The sequence below is a fragment of the Adiantum capillus-veneris genome, chromosome 13 (assembly GCF_014529385.1).
Source record: "Adiantum capillus-veneris isolate H3 chromosome 13, ASM1452938v2, whole genome shotgun sequence".
Lineage (NCBI taxonomy): Eukaryota > Viridiplantae > Streptophyta > Polypodiopsida > Polypodiales > Pteridaceae > Adiantum > Adiantum capillus-veneris.
In genome coordinates this window covers 18,388,776-18,403,587 of record NC_140943.1, presented here as the reverse complement: position 1 = coordinate 18,403,587, position 14,812 = coordinate 18,388,776, and the positions used below count along the sequence as shown (strand labels likewise).

The 14,812-nt window shown below is 42.6% G+C and overlaps 1 protein-coding gene across 1 annotated transcript; it reads right to left on the bottom strand.

Moving 5' to 3' along the window:
* Window positions 1-12,580: 12,580 nt before the first annotated feature.
* On the bottom strand, window positions 12,581-13,664 carry LOC147443663 (uncharacterized). The gene is made up of 3 exons (XM_086527709.1): window positions 13,607-13,664; window positions 13,436-13,454; window positions 12,581-12,842 (listed from the first exon to the last, which is right to left on the bottom strand). Exons 1-3 carry the CDS (start codon window positions 13,662-13,664, stop codon window positions 12,671-12,673), a joined length of 249 nt encoding a protein of 82 aa, XP_086383835.1. The 3' UTR covers window positions 12,581-12,670.
* Window positions 13,665-14,812: the final 1,148 nt, after the last annotated feature.

Genomic DNA, 14,812 nt, shown 5'->3' with positions numbered 1-14,812 from the left:
TCAGCCCATTCAAATATCTTCATCTCCATGATACATCCAAATAACTTTGCCATCAAAGAACCAACCATTATAGTGCGATAGTCGGTCACATTGTTTACATCTCCTCCTTTGTGCAAAGGTTTGATCCAATTTTCACTCCAATCATGAGGCATTCCATGCTGAAGTGCAAGGTTAAACAGATCACATATCCAATATCGTGTTTTCTTGCTTGTCCATTTAATCATTTCATCCATGACACCTTGAAGGTCCCCTACCTTGCGGGTAGCAAGTTTCTCAAGCGCGCAACATACATCTTCAATGGTAAAGAAGGGAGGCATAAACGGAAGGGAGCTACAACACTCCATCTCATCAACATTTGGTTGCTCATAGAGGTTCTTGCAATGCGTATACATATCCTCAAGAGTCAAGTCACCAAAGCTCTCAACACGCTTGCCTTTTAGATTTTGCCAAAACTTGCCACATGCATGTGCTTTCTCTTGCGCTAAAAGAAGTTGTTTTTTTGTTACCATATACATGTGCTAGTGATGTGTGTGAACACACTAGGACTGCCGGGGCATTTTTTCCCTCTTTAGGAGGTTTTTTCCCCCGTGCATTGTATATGCGCCCATCACTCTAGGGCTATCCATCTTTCCATTGCACACTAAGTAATACACTCTCTATTGTGTGCCTTGAGCTTCCTTTGTCTTCTCCAAGCTGTGTGCATTTCTCTGCAACCCTAATTCCAACAATTGGTATCAGAGCAGGTTACATCCTCCCGGGCTTAGTCGCCAGCTGCTCCAGCACACGCCTGCTCACTTTCTCCGATTACAGTGAGGTTTGGCGAGCGTTCGCAGGTCGACAAATATTTCGGGACAGCTCATAGAGCTTGGTTTGCTCAGATTTTTTATTTGGGCTCATTTCGACCTCCGTTTCCACTACAGGCAGTACTGCACAGGCTATTTCGTCATTTTGTGCAAAATTTCTGTCAGTGCCGTTTTCTGCATAATAGGTGCCTTATAGTCTTCTACGGTTTGTGCTATATAGCACGTGTTGTTCCCGCTCCATTTCTCCTATTTTCGAGCAGTTTTCACATCAGGTGCAGCATTTACCACGGCTGACAACAACAACACAGATGTGTTCAAGATGTTTGCTGCTGAGGACAGGTTGGATGGGGACAACTACCCTATGTGGGCTTATATGATGCAACATGTTCTTGTGTCAAAGGGCGTCTGGAACATTGTGCAGGGCATTGATGTACGTCCTGGTTCTAAGGATGTAGGCGATGTTGAGGATGTTGCAGGTCTTGCTGCAAGGATTGTTGTTGTTAGAGTTGTTTTGCCTATGGCAGAACAAGCTCGTTGGGATGTAAAGGATGCGCAGGCTCATGCATTGATTGTGTTGTCTGTGAAGCACACCATTGTTCCTCACATCCGTTTAGCAAAATCTGCAAAACAGGCTTGGGATATTCTAGCAAGTCTTTATGCAAGCCGCAATGAGGCTAAAATTGCTTTGCTGCGTAAAGAGCTGGAGTCGAAGATTATGCATGAGGAAGATGATATGGACACTTTCCTTGCTAGTGTCAAGGATATCAATGAGCAACTTATTTCTGCAGCGAAGTCATTTCAGACAGTTCCCTTGTGCAGACTATTCTTGATGCCTTACCAGATTCCTACCAGACTTTTGCTAGTACTTGGAGACTAATGACCCAAGGAAATCCTGAAGTTGTCAAGTTTGATGCATTATGCACATTGCTGTTGCAAGAGTCACTTTCTAGAAAAAACAGGACTAGGAAGCGTGCAGTTGAATAGGCTTTTATTGCTTCTCAAAGAAAGGGTGGTAATAGTAATGCGACCACTTCTTATGGTTCTGCTGCGAGTGGCAAAAATTCTGTTCCTAATGCTTTTTCTAGTAGCAATTCGTTTGGAAATTCTGGTGATAAGGGCAAAAAAGAAGATGCATTGCCATTATTGTAAAGCTAATGATCACTTGATCAATTCGTGTCCTAAGTTGAAGGCCAAAGAGGCTAAGAAGAAAGAGGGTGGTTCCACTGCAACTGCTGGTTCCACTACAAATGCAGCCATTGTTGAGTCTTTTGTGAAAGGAGACTGTAATGCTGATGTTGATGCAGAATGGGCTTTTAGCGCAGAGTGCACTTACAATCCTGTTGTCCATGATGCATGCTTGTCAGTTGCTACAGATTCACATGTGTGGTATTTCGACAGTGGTGCTACAAAGCACATTACCTCACATCGTGAATTGTTCACCTCTCTCGAGTCTGTCCCTCATGGGAATTCAGTCACTTGTGCCAACAATGCCTCTTATCCAGTTCAAGGAGTTGGAAAGATTGTGCTTACTGTTGCTATTGGCAGTTATTTCACACTTGTTGATGAACTTTATGTACCTGGGATCAAGAAGAATCTCTTGTCTGTATCCGCACTTGCTAGACTTGGACTTGTGGTCAAATTTGTGGATGACAGATGTACAGTTCATGATCTCAGTTTTGGTGATGAAATTGTTGCATCTGGCCTTTTGTGCCGTGGGCTGTATAAGCTCACTTTGTATGACAAGTGTGGACAAAATTTTGCAAATGCTGTTGTAGATTCAAGGGCTATTTCAGATGCAAAACTTTGGCATGCACGTTTTGGTCATCTGAATTTTGCCAGTTTGCTGCGTTTGCAGAAATCTGATATGGTTGCTTCTTTGCCGCCTCTTGAAGCACCTGTCAAACATGTTTGTGAAGGCTGTATTTTGGGTAAGATGCAGCGTTCTAAATTTCCAAAGGATGGTTCAGTTCGGGCCACATGCAGGTTGCAGCTTGTGCATAGTGATGTTTGTGGGCCCATGCAAATTCCGTCCTTGGGCAATTACCTGTACTTCGTGACTTTCATTGATGATTACTCCAGGCATGCATGGGTATTTCCGCTTAAAGCGAAGTCTGAAGTTTTTATGTGCTTCAAACAATTTTTGGCTATTGCTGAACATGTCTCGAAATGTACTATGGGCACCCTCCGTTCCGATCGAGGGGGGGAGTATATGTCTCATGAATTTAATGCATTTCTGGCTAGTTGTAGGATAAAACACCAATGTACAGTGCCTTATACACCTCAGCAAAATGGTGTTGCTGAGAGGAAAAACAGGTCACTGACGGAAATGGCACGATGTATGGTCAAAAGTCAAGCTTTGCCGCATTCTTTTTGGCTTGAGACCATCATGTGTGCCACTTATGTACTTAACAGGTGTCCTACGAAAGCTTTGTAGTCTATTACTCCATATGAAGCATGGCACGATAGAAAGCCTTCTATTGAGCACATGCGTGTTTTTGGCTGTTTGGCATATGCTTTGGTGCCACAAGTGCAGCGCAGAAAATTGGATAATAAGGCTGTCAAATGTATTTTTATTGGTTATAGTGTTGAAAGCAAAGGTTACAGGTTGTATCATCTGCAAACAAAACGTATTCTGGTTTCTTGAGATGTAGTGTCTGTGGAAGATTCTGTTCAGCCCTTGCTGTCATGTACTAGAGACAATAATGTAAGCTCACAGGACATTTATGACACTTTGTTGCCTCTTTTCAGTGGTGGAAATACGAATGTAAGTTCCAATGAGGCAAATGTACAGCCTATGGGGGTTTTTGAAAATGTTTTAGATCAGCCTATTACTGATGCATATGTACATGATGTACTTGATGAGGAAAGGGCTGAAAATGAGCAGGCTAGAGGTATGCCAAAATGGCTGGTGCACACTTTGCGTGACAGTAAATTGGATGCACCTTTGTCTAGTCGTACTCGTTCAGGCTCTCGCCATGCATCTTATGCATTAGATTGTTATGCTTTGGCTGTGTCTAGCTTACATGATGTTGAGGAGCCTCTGTCTTTTGATGAAGCACAGAATTCAAAAAATTGGATGGCTGCCATGCAATCAGAATATGATGCACTTATAGAAAATGACACATGGACTTTATGTGATTTGCCTCCTGGCAAAAAGGCCATTGGTACGAAGTGGGTTTACAAGTTGAAACGCAAGCCGAATGGTCAGATCGATCGCCATAAGGCTCGACTTGTTGCAAAGGGTTATACACAGCAAAAAGGCATTGATTATGAAGAGACTTTTGCTCCCACTTGTCGTATGACTACTGTGCGTTTTCTATGTGTATTGGCAGCTCATTTTGGTTGGGATGTACATCAATTAGACATTGTTATTGCTTTCTTGAATGGTGACATATTTAAGGAAGTTTATGTATCGCAGCCTCGCGGTTTTGTCATAAAAGGACAAGAGGACAAAGTGTGCAGATGTAAGAAGGCTTTGTATGGGTTGAAGCAATCTCCTCGTGCTTGGTATGAGAAAGCTGACACTCATTTGGTCAAACAAGGCTTTTGTAACAGTCCAACAGAAAGCACATTGTATGTAAAGCGTAAGGGTGATGTACTTCTCATTGTGGTTCTTTATGTCAATGATTTGCTGATCACTGGAACAAATGAGAGACATATTGCTGAATTTAAGGCTGATTTAAATGCTACTTTCAAGATGAAAGATTTGGGGCTGTTGCATCATTACTTGGGTATACAGTTTAAGCAGTGTGATGGTGGTATTGCCTTGTGTCAGAAAAGTTACATAGAGACATTATTATGTAAGTTTGGACTTGAGGATTGCAAACCTATTGCCACTCCCATGGAAACAGGTTTGAAGTTGAGTCTACATGAGGCTGGCGATCCTGCTGATGTCACTCTTTACCAAACTGCTATTGGCTACCTCATTTATGTATGCAACACGAGGCTGGATATTCAGTTTGCAGTCTCACAGGTTAGCAGATTTATGCATAGCCCAGGGTCTAAGCATTGGCAGGCTGTTAAGAGGATTTTTCGCTACCTTAGTGGCACTTTACATCTTGGCTTGTTTTATCCCAAGGGGGGATCATTGCCACCAGACTTACATGCTTTTTCGGACTCAGATTGGGCTGGTTGTTTTGACACGCGAGTGTCCACAAGTGGTTTTTGTTTCATGCTTGGCAGTTCATGTATATCATGGTTGAGCAAGAAGCAACATAATGTGGCCACTTCGAGTTGTGAGGCTAAGTACATGGCAGTCTTCATAGCTACGGTTTAGTGTGTATGGCTCAGACGCCTTATGGATAATTTGGGTGTTGGACAGGACACTGCCAACACTATCTACACTGACAGTCAGAGCGCATTGGCAATTGCGAGGAACCCAGTTTTTCATGCTCGCACAAAGCACATTGAGGTGCATTACCACTATGTCAGGGAGAGGCTCTCAGTAGGAGAGATCAGCTTGGCTTATGTGCCAACACAGGACAACCTTGCAGATCTTTTCACAAAGGCATTGTCTCGTGAGAAGCTTGAAGCTTTCCGCAAAGCTTTGGGCTTACTCCCCTTTGTGGACTGATCATGTCCTCAGGGCATGGCACTTCCCTTTACTCATGTGCCAGCTCTTGTTCACCGGATCACTCCAGGGGGGATTTGTTACCATATACATGTGGTAGTGATGTGTGTGAACACACTAGGACAGCCGGGGCATTTTTTCCCTCTTTAGGAGGTTTTCCCCCCCGTGCATTGTATATACGCCCATCACTCTAGGGCTATCCATCTTTCCATTGCACACTAAGTAATACACTCTCTATTGTGTGCCTTGAGCTTCCTTCGTCTTCTCCAAGCTGTGTGCGTTTCTGTGCAACCCTAATTCCAACATTTTTGACTTCCCACCTTCTCCTCTTCTTTTGAACAAGTGCTTTGTATGTGTGTGAACATTCCAAGTAAACTTCCTTGTCTTTGCTTGCATCCAACCTTATCAAGTGTTTTCGGGCTTGACTACATTCCATATGGAACCATTTCTTCTTGGTGCTACCTTTCTTAGATCTTTTGCAAGACATGTGTTTCACCGAAAAGCATTCCCTCGCACAAGAGCAAATTACTTCTTTGAAAACTTTCCACTTGCATTCTAATGTTGGGCTCTCTTGATGCTCTTTCATGCTTAACATTTGGTCCACCATATCAGCATATATAAGTGCTCGTTTGAAGTCTAGACGTAGGTACGAATGATTCACATCATGATTGGAGGCTACATGCTCGGGTCTTTTACCACACTTGAGGTCAATACATACCATCCTATGATCCGATTTCGGATTCCATTCACCAAGTGTAAAGCTTTGTATGCATTCTAGAGTGGCTTCCGAAAACAACATATAGTCGATCACACTATCACCATTGTGCTTTCTACATGTAAAGTCATTGGTGCCTTGCCATAAAGATACATCATTTGCAATGAGCATTCCAGTACTATTGCACATATGTAGAAGTGACTTTCCATAGTGATCCAATTCTTTTGCATCATTAGAACTTCGATTATACATGTATGAGTCATCCATTCTTCTTGAGACATGCGGCATGTCAACTTGTTGTGTGTCGTGTTGTACCCTATTTGTGCGAGCATTCATGTCTCCAAAGACAATGACTTCACTTTGGTCCTTGTAATGAGCAATGTCTTCCTCTAGTTCAACAAAGGGCTGATATCTATCCACATCCAAGTGAGCATAAAAGTTGGAGTCATAGTGAGGAATGTAGCAACTAACCACAAACATGACTTGACCATTGGGTGGGCTGATTTTCAGCCATAAGTAGCGTTTATACTTATCTTCTTTGACAATGGAAACATCTTTCAAACCCTTTTTGATCATACATGCTACGCCTCCTTGGCCTCTACGTTGCTTTGCATTTTTGGTCCACATCAAAGAATGCACATCATATTTGTCAAATCCAAGAATTTGTTGCGCATCATGCTCCCATGTTTCGACAAGAAGTATCACATTGGACTCATTGGTAAGCTCAACAATGCCAATTCTCGCATTCCATGGATAGCCGTTACAATTCCAAAAGCTTATTCGCAAGTGTGAGTCGGTCTCATAGATCATGTGTCCCTATTTGTTAGGTGGATTTGCATCCTCCTCAAGTGACTCTTCTTCTTGAGATGACACCTTGACCTTCTTGGTTCTTTCCTCATACGCTTTGCGACGTACATTTTGTTGCATAAGAGTACGATCCTCATATACATTACAACCCGTTCCTTTGAGGTAGATCCAACTATTGTCAAGGATGATCTTTCTCTTTACCTCATCAGCCATGGTACAGACAATAGGTCTTTCTCCCGAGCGAGGGACTCCTTGTTTTCCAACTCGATGTGCACCATAAGCCATGATTCCATACATGTCAAAGTGTGTAGCAAAAAACTCTTCAATAGCAACCGCAAGAGATTGGGGTGTTTCCATGCTTTCCTCCTTGATTCCACGAATGACGATGTTCTTTGAGTGTTTTTGCCATTCTTGCAATTCTTGAGTGTCCACATTCTCTACATTCTTTGCTTGGACAACGGCTTGCATGACAGGAGAAGTAGAAACTACATTATCCTTACATATACCAACCCATGATTTGGATGCATTTCTCATCTCACATACATCATGTCGTATTGTATCTATCGTTTCCTCTTTCAATACATGATCACTCTCAACTTTGCTCAAGCGCTCTTTCAATACATTCATGTCCACAAGAGAGCGCTTACATTCTTAAACTTCATTCTCAAGATGCACCAAGCGTGTTGTTTGCATTTCAAGAACCTTCCTGAGGTGCTCATTCTCCACAACAAGAACTCTTAAAGTACCGTTCTCCATTGCAAGTGCGCACAACTCTTCACCTTGCTTGTTGACGGTTTCTTGTAATGAGATCAAGTAAGCCATAATCATTGGTTCCGTTGTTGTAGACGATGTGGTTGGATTAACATCCAAATTCCTTGGAGATTTTGCATCATTCTCCATGGCAAGTGTGGATGGCAAGTGTGGATTTTCCACCCTTGTGAGTTTTGTCCGACATTGCCTTCAAGTCGGCAACAAAAACGCAAAGTTTTGACAGTTTTTTTAGTTTTTTAAAAATAGTTACAAGTAAAGTCTTCCATTGCTCAGAAAAATTCTGTCTTTACATCAATGCGTAGAGAGAGAGAGAGAGAGAGAGAGAGAGAGAGAGAGAGAGAGAGAGAGAGAGAGAGAGAGAGAGAGAGAGAGTACTTTTCTTGATTTGCTTCTATGAAATTTGTCACCAGCAAGGGGTTTGAGGGTAAGAGGGGCCATGCTGCCGCCGAAGGCGGCGCTGTTTTACTAGTAGAACTAGTCTTGCGTGGTAGGCCTTGCTAACGTACCCCCTACAACACTCTTAGAAATAAATAGATGAATTGTTTGATAGATGTTTTTAAACTAGTCTTACTTGGTAGGCCTTGCTAACGTACCCCCTTTGACTCCTGCAAAATTAAAATGCCTAATGATAGGAATATTCCCCAAGTTACTTTTTCCATGACTTTATCCACCCTTCCTCTTTCATCTCCTCCTCCCTTTACGCACGTCTTGCCACCCTTTCTCCCTTTGACATAGCCTTGCATCTGTAGGAGAAGATGATATTTCACTGCTACCCTCTCTCTAAGCAACAGGTTTCATAAAAGCTCTACTTCTGACGAGTTCACTCAGAGAGCTCTAATTCGGCCCTTGAGAATTTGGCCAAGCAAAGCAAGCTCAGAGGCCATCTTGGTGAAAAGAACGTGCGAAGAAAGGTCTTCTCTTAGCATCTGGTGAAAACCATGCAGACAAAAGCATAGATGGTTGCATGTGTAAAGGGCCTTCCCTTCCCTATACACATGCACTTTGTGGAGAGAGAGAGAGAGAGAGAGAGAGAGAGAGAGAGAGAGAGAGAGAGAGAGAGAGAGAGAGAGAGAGAGAGAGAGAGAGAGGCGCTCAAAAAAACTAGAGTGAAAGATATGTTGCCGTGCAAAAAACTGTCTCCCTTTCTAATTGTGGCAATTAGTGAAATTTCTTCTTCTTCTTCTGTTTCAAAAGGAATTTCTTTTGATTCTTCTTAAAAATTATTTCTAAAAATTGGTACCCCTTACTTGTAACTATTTTTAAAAGTCCAATAGTAGAGAATATTCTCTCCCCTCTTCACCCGCGCACGCCTTCTACAAGCCATCGCCTACAAGCCTACTTCCACTCTCTACCTCCTTGCATGTGCCTAGTTTGCCTCCCACCTCATCTTGTTGCACCAATGTTACACATAGATCTAGCAATAGGACAATTGGCGGCCTACCTACGCCTTCACCCTCTTCGCTTTCCTATGAAATTGCATGTACAAATCTGTCTCGCGCCGAGAAGCTGGAGTGTCAATTTCGTACAAGGTTGCTCGGAAGGCGAAGCAACTTTCTTTGGGTATTATTCATGGTGATCATGCAAAATCTTATGGAAAGCTTCAGTCTTATTGCGACAAGCTTGTGGCTAGCAATCCAAGCACTGTGGCCCATTTACAGAAAACCACTAAAGGTCGTTTGTTTCGAATGTTTCTTGCGTTTGGAGCATGCATCACTGGTTTCACGCATTGTCGTCACTTTATTGGGTTGGATGGCACATTCCTGACAAGCAAATATCTTGGTGCTTTGTTGACAGCCACAGGGATTGATGCTATGGGGGCCTTGTTTCAGATAGCATTTGGTGTAGTAATGTACATGATTGTATGGTGAGTGTCAATGCGGTTACTTTTGTGTGAGACAAGCAAAAAAGTCTTCTCCCAGTTGTGGAGCTTTTCTTTCTAGGATGTGAGCATGCATATTGTATGCGCCATTTGGATGCTAATCTCAAGAAGAAATGCAACAACGGAGAATTTATTCGGTTGTTTTGGGTAGCAGCTTATGCTAACACTATGAGAAACTACGACACAGCTATCCAAGGGATGAGAGTTATAAGTCCTACCACGACGGACTACTTATTGACCACGTCACCCCCATCTTATTGGGTGACGACACACTTTAAAGGAAAGCGTTATGGGCATCTTACATCCAACATTGCTAAGTCATTGAATGCATGGTTGCTTGAGGCTAGAGATAAGCCTATCATATCTATGCTTGATATCATTCGTCGCCAACTAACAGCTTGGTTCTATGCACGTGGAATGGAGGGAAAGAAGGCATGTGCGTCTTTGAGAGATAGAGCACACTTTGCATTGGTTGCAAACGTAGAGAAGAATTTGCGTGAGGTTGGAAATAGTGCTCGACAATACTGAATCTTTCCCTCTAGTGATATGGTTTTTGAGATCTTGACAAGTACAAAAACATGTGTGGTTGATGTATGTACAAGGTCATGCTCATGTAATAAGTGGCAAACATTTGAAATTCCATGTGCTCATGCTATTGTAGCTATTCTCTTCAAGAGAGAGTGTGTTCAATCGTATGTGCATAAGGCATATGCTTTTGCAGGCCTATTGTAACACTTATAGTGGTGTCATAAGTCCAATTGTGGATGCAAGTGAAGATGCTAGTGATCAATTGAAACCACTTGCCACACGTAGGCCACCTAGGTGTCCTAAAAAACTTCGTATTAGAATTGAGGATCGCTTCAAGGAAAAGCATATTTTCACATGCTCACGTTGTGGTGGTCTTGGCCACAATGAGCGTTCTTGCAAAGCTCCAATTGTAGACTGAATATGTAGTTGGGATTTGGCTTCATTTTGTGTTGGAAGTAGAGAATGCATGTGAGGGATTTTCTTTTTGATTATAGTGGGGATTTGGCTTCATTTTGTATTAGAAAGCCATACCACATTTTCCTTGCGATTTGCTCTATATGTAGCGAAAATTTGACTTGCCTTCATTTTGTGTCGAAAGCTAAATGCATTACTCTCAGCATGTGAGGGATTTTCTTTTCGATTATAGCGGGGATTTGGCTTCATTTTGTATTAGAAAGCCATACCACATTTTCCTTGCGATTTTGCTCTATATGTAGCGGAGATTTGACTTGCCTTCATTGTGTGTCAAAAGCTTGAATGCATTACTCTCAGCATGTGAGGGATTTTCTTTCCGATTATAGCGGGGATTTTCTTTCTGATTATAGTGGGGATTTAGAAAGCCAGACCGCAATTTCCTTGCGATTTTGCTTTATATGTAGCGAGATTTGACTTGCCTTCATTGTGTGTCGAAAGCTTGAATGCATATGAACGATTTTCTCTCCAATTTGCTTAATTTAGGAGTTGGGGTATTTTGGGAATTTTCAAATTATTTAAGGGTATTTTGGGAAATTTTAGGTGTATTTTGTGGGCAGATTGGGAATTTTGAAAATACGAGGGGCATTTTGGGAATTTCATCGTATTTTGGTAATTTTCCCTTTATTATAGTATATAGATCAAGCAATTACTAGCACAGCGTCTCCCTTGGTGCTCAACTGCGACGCTAGCGGGCCTCCAACGACGTTAATGCAGCCCCGCGCTTTCAGGCAAGCTGATACAGCTTGCTGTTGTTCTGCGTCGCGAGAGAGCTATACAGTAGAAGGTATGCTCTCTTTGGCTCTTGTTGTTGTACCCACACACATGTTTAGACTCTTAGATATGCGTCATCAAGTCTTACAAACTCTTTATTTGGCTTTGATGAGGCTTTGTTGAGAGGGAGATTAAGTTTTTTGGTACAAGACGCTCTATGAGAAGTGCCCATAGGTAATTTCTTGAATGATAGCCACGACTTTGTATGCCTGTTCTCACCAAGAAGTTATCTGTTGCAGTATCTGCTTGAGTAGAAAATTTTCACTCCAACAATGGTCATGCACAGAGCCAGCGGATGCAGTACGATTGGATGTGAAACTGTCTATCAGGCTCTCTTGGGCTACTTTGCACCTCCCCTAGACAAGTGTAAGGAATGTCCCTCTTGCATGAGAGACGAGGTCTCTTGCAAAACTTCATCTATGTGGACTTTCAAAGCTTGGTGTATGGTAAAGGAGGCCATGCCCACACCAATGCCATCTACCAAGGAGAGAACCAGTGCAAGCCCTTTAGGTGCGGAGTGGTGGGGCTATGATGAGCCACCAAAAGTTATGTCTATGCCACAAGGGAGTGCTACACATGACAAAGAACACTATACAAGATGATGAAAAATGCACAACACATAGTTGCCAGGGGTTTCCGAAACGGGGAAATGGAAATGGCTCGGGAACAAGTGAAACAGAGTTTCGAGCCCGGGAGGAAAAGGGGAAACGGGAAACTCGAATATAAATAAACATGCAAGATAGTATACTGTAAAGAAATGTTAGTTGTAACCTATATTGAAAACTTACAACAGTTAACATAACATCTATATAAATTCGCTACCATTGACTTGACCATTTGTACTTCAAAGGTTCACTGCACAACAATCAATTATCCATTATTAGCTTATCACGATTCACATCAAGTGTTTTAAGAGTCCCATAGTTGACACGTACGGTCATGTGCGATGGTTACACGTACGAAGACGTGCGGTACTAATCGAACTAAAAAAAATTAGACGTACGTTGAAGTAACGTACGATGCAAAAAAAAAAAATCATATATCTTTTAGAGCCTTTAGTCTATTATGAGTCGTGACATAGACCTTAGTAATGTAACTACTTAGTATTAAGTACTTACAACTTAAAGGAGATGTCTTACAAGTAAGAACATTAAAGATTTGGCCATGGACATTGGAAACGGCAATGTTCAAAAAAAGAAGATCATGATTGCATTTGATTTCATAATTCATTACATAAGTAGAGAGTCGAGGCTCGAGAGATACAAGTGAAAAAAAGTAGTACAAAAAAGTAGTGACACAACTCATAGTCTCACGGCCCATGGGTGCAAACTTTAAAGCATAAAGAGAGAGTTCTAAGTGCTCATATTGCTCTCATCACCGGAGTTGTGGTCCGAGCTTGAGCTAGAGGTAGCTGCATCATCCTCATCACTACTTGCATCAGATGCACTAGATGCAAGACCATAATCTCCCTCACTAAGGATGTTGCCCTCATCATCAAACTCTGGCTCTCTAGGATCCGCAGGCCTAGAAATGGACACATTCCCCAAAGTGGTGTCCGCCATAGTAGATCCGCTACCCGAGCCTCGCCGCACATAGGTCCTGGGTGTCTGTGCCGACGCTCTTCCACTCCCACGAGCAACCGGAGTGGAAGCTCCTCTACCTGTAGTTGCCAAAGCTCGCACAACCACCTTCTTGCGGGACTGTGTGCGAGAGACACAACGATCAATCTCCTCCAACTCCAAGTAGAGGTCTCGAAATATTTGCTCCTCCTCTGGATCGCGATCTTTGTTGAGACTCTTAAGAGTCTCAATGGAGAGCTTGCATTCATCTACATTCACCTATTTGTCATTTACAACATGCAGGAAGATAAATGGAGTTAGCAATTTGGCATGCCAAAAATATGAGCACATGATACATCATACATCATACATGTGAAAGCATAAATAAAGAGTATGATGTAGCCAACTCAATTACCTACCTAGCCATTGGCATCTCATGCATGGACCGCAACATGCGTAAATTGGAGCGACAATAGATAAGCTGCTCCAATTGGTTCGTAGAAAGCTTGTTGCGGATCTTGGTGTGTATAAGAGAATACGCCGACCAATTCCGCTCACATGCACCCGATGAGTAATCCTAGAGCACATAGATGATAGAAGAGAGGCATAAGATTTGAATTGTGAGAATTGAGAGGTGATTTATGTCACATGAATGTCAAATGATGACATGATTGAGATTATAAATTTATAATTTATGGTATGGTATTATGTATAATATATATGATATACCTGTCCAAGAACCCTCAATGCCACCCTTTGAAGGTGAGGCAATTGATAGCCAAAACATTCCCACCAAAAAAGAGGCTTCACTAACGAATCCCTCTTCCAACACACCGAGGAAGCGAATGCCGTGCCTCTTTGGTCTCCATAGTTGATGAACTCTTGGAGAAACTCTCCATGGTATTCTTCATTGAGTATCTTTGGAAGGTACTTGTCGCGCTCCTCTTGAAGTGCTTGATCCGCAAAGATGGATGGCTTTTTGAAAGCCGGATGCAAGAGGGCGGCAAAGCCATGGATTGGTCGCTTCATCCAATCCCACCGCTTTTTAACAAGGAAGAGAATGTCATCTCTCTTTGGAGAGTCCTCCAACACATCACTACAACGAGAGAGAGAAAGATAAGCATGGAAGGGTAGAACCGTAGATGGAAAAAGACAAATTACAATGTACATAAATCATAAGGTGAAATGTTTACCATGAACCATCGGGTGCTCCATCAAGAATGGTGGATCTCTCAATCTCCTTGTAAGCCTCCTCCATGAAGTGGTAAAGGAGACCTATGGTAAACCCTTCCATGTCGGTCATCCGAAGCACCTTATACAATGGCAATACCACCATGACAAGACCCTTGACCTCTTGCCAAAACTCCTCCTTCAAGCAAAGCCGTTGGATGGCCTTTGTATCTTGTTGGGATGATTGGGTCTCTTCTTCAATCCACGCTTTGAACTCATCCGAGACCATTGTCTTTTGCAAGTTGGTTTGCACATCATAGAGGCGCTCAAGGAGGAGCCACATACCGGCAAAGCGTGTTGCGGAAGGCTTCTTCAACTCCAAGCCGGAGTAAGTGCGATATATCGCAAGTACTCTCACCTTTTTGTTGATGAAGTTGACGATGGAGAGGGATTGGGATAGAATGTCCTTCACCCAAGGTAGGTCGCCAATGTCCTCCAAGAGGAGGTCAATGCAATGAGATGCACATGGAGTCCATACTATGTGTGGATACTCCGCCTCTAGCTTTTTTGGCACATGATACATCCCAACCCTATGTGTCCGTGGACAAGCTACACCACAGCAGGGTTCAGTCAGTCCGATCAAGTTAGATTAACAGTGATCTGGCACTTTTGTGAGTCTATTCGTAGACCGTGCATGCCCAGCCACTTAGCATAGATGCATATCCTCCGGTTGCACACAGCATGATCATCGGAATTCCCATCAGA

Coding starts and splice junctions, on each gene's coding strand:
- LOC147443663 (XM_086527709.1), bottom strand. CDS start 13,664: ATGTTTTGGCTATCAATTGCCTCACCTTCAAAGGGTGGCATTGAGGGT.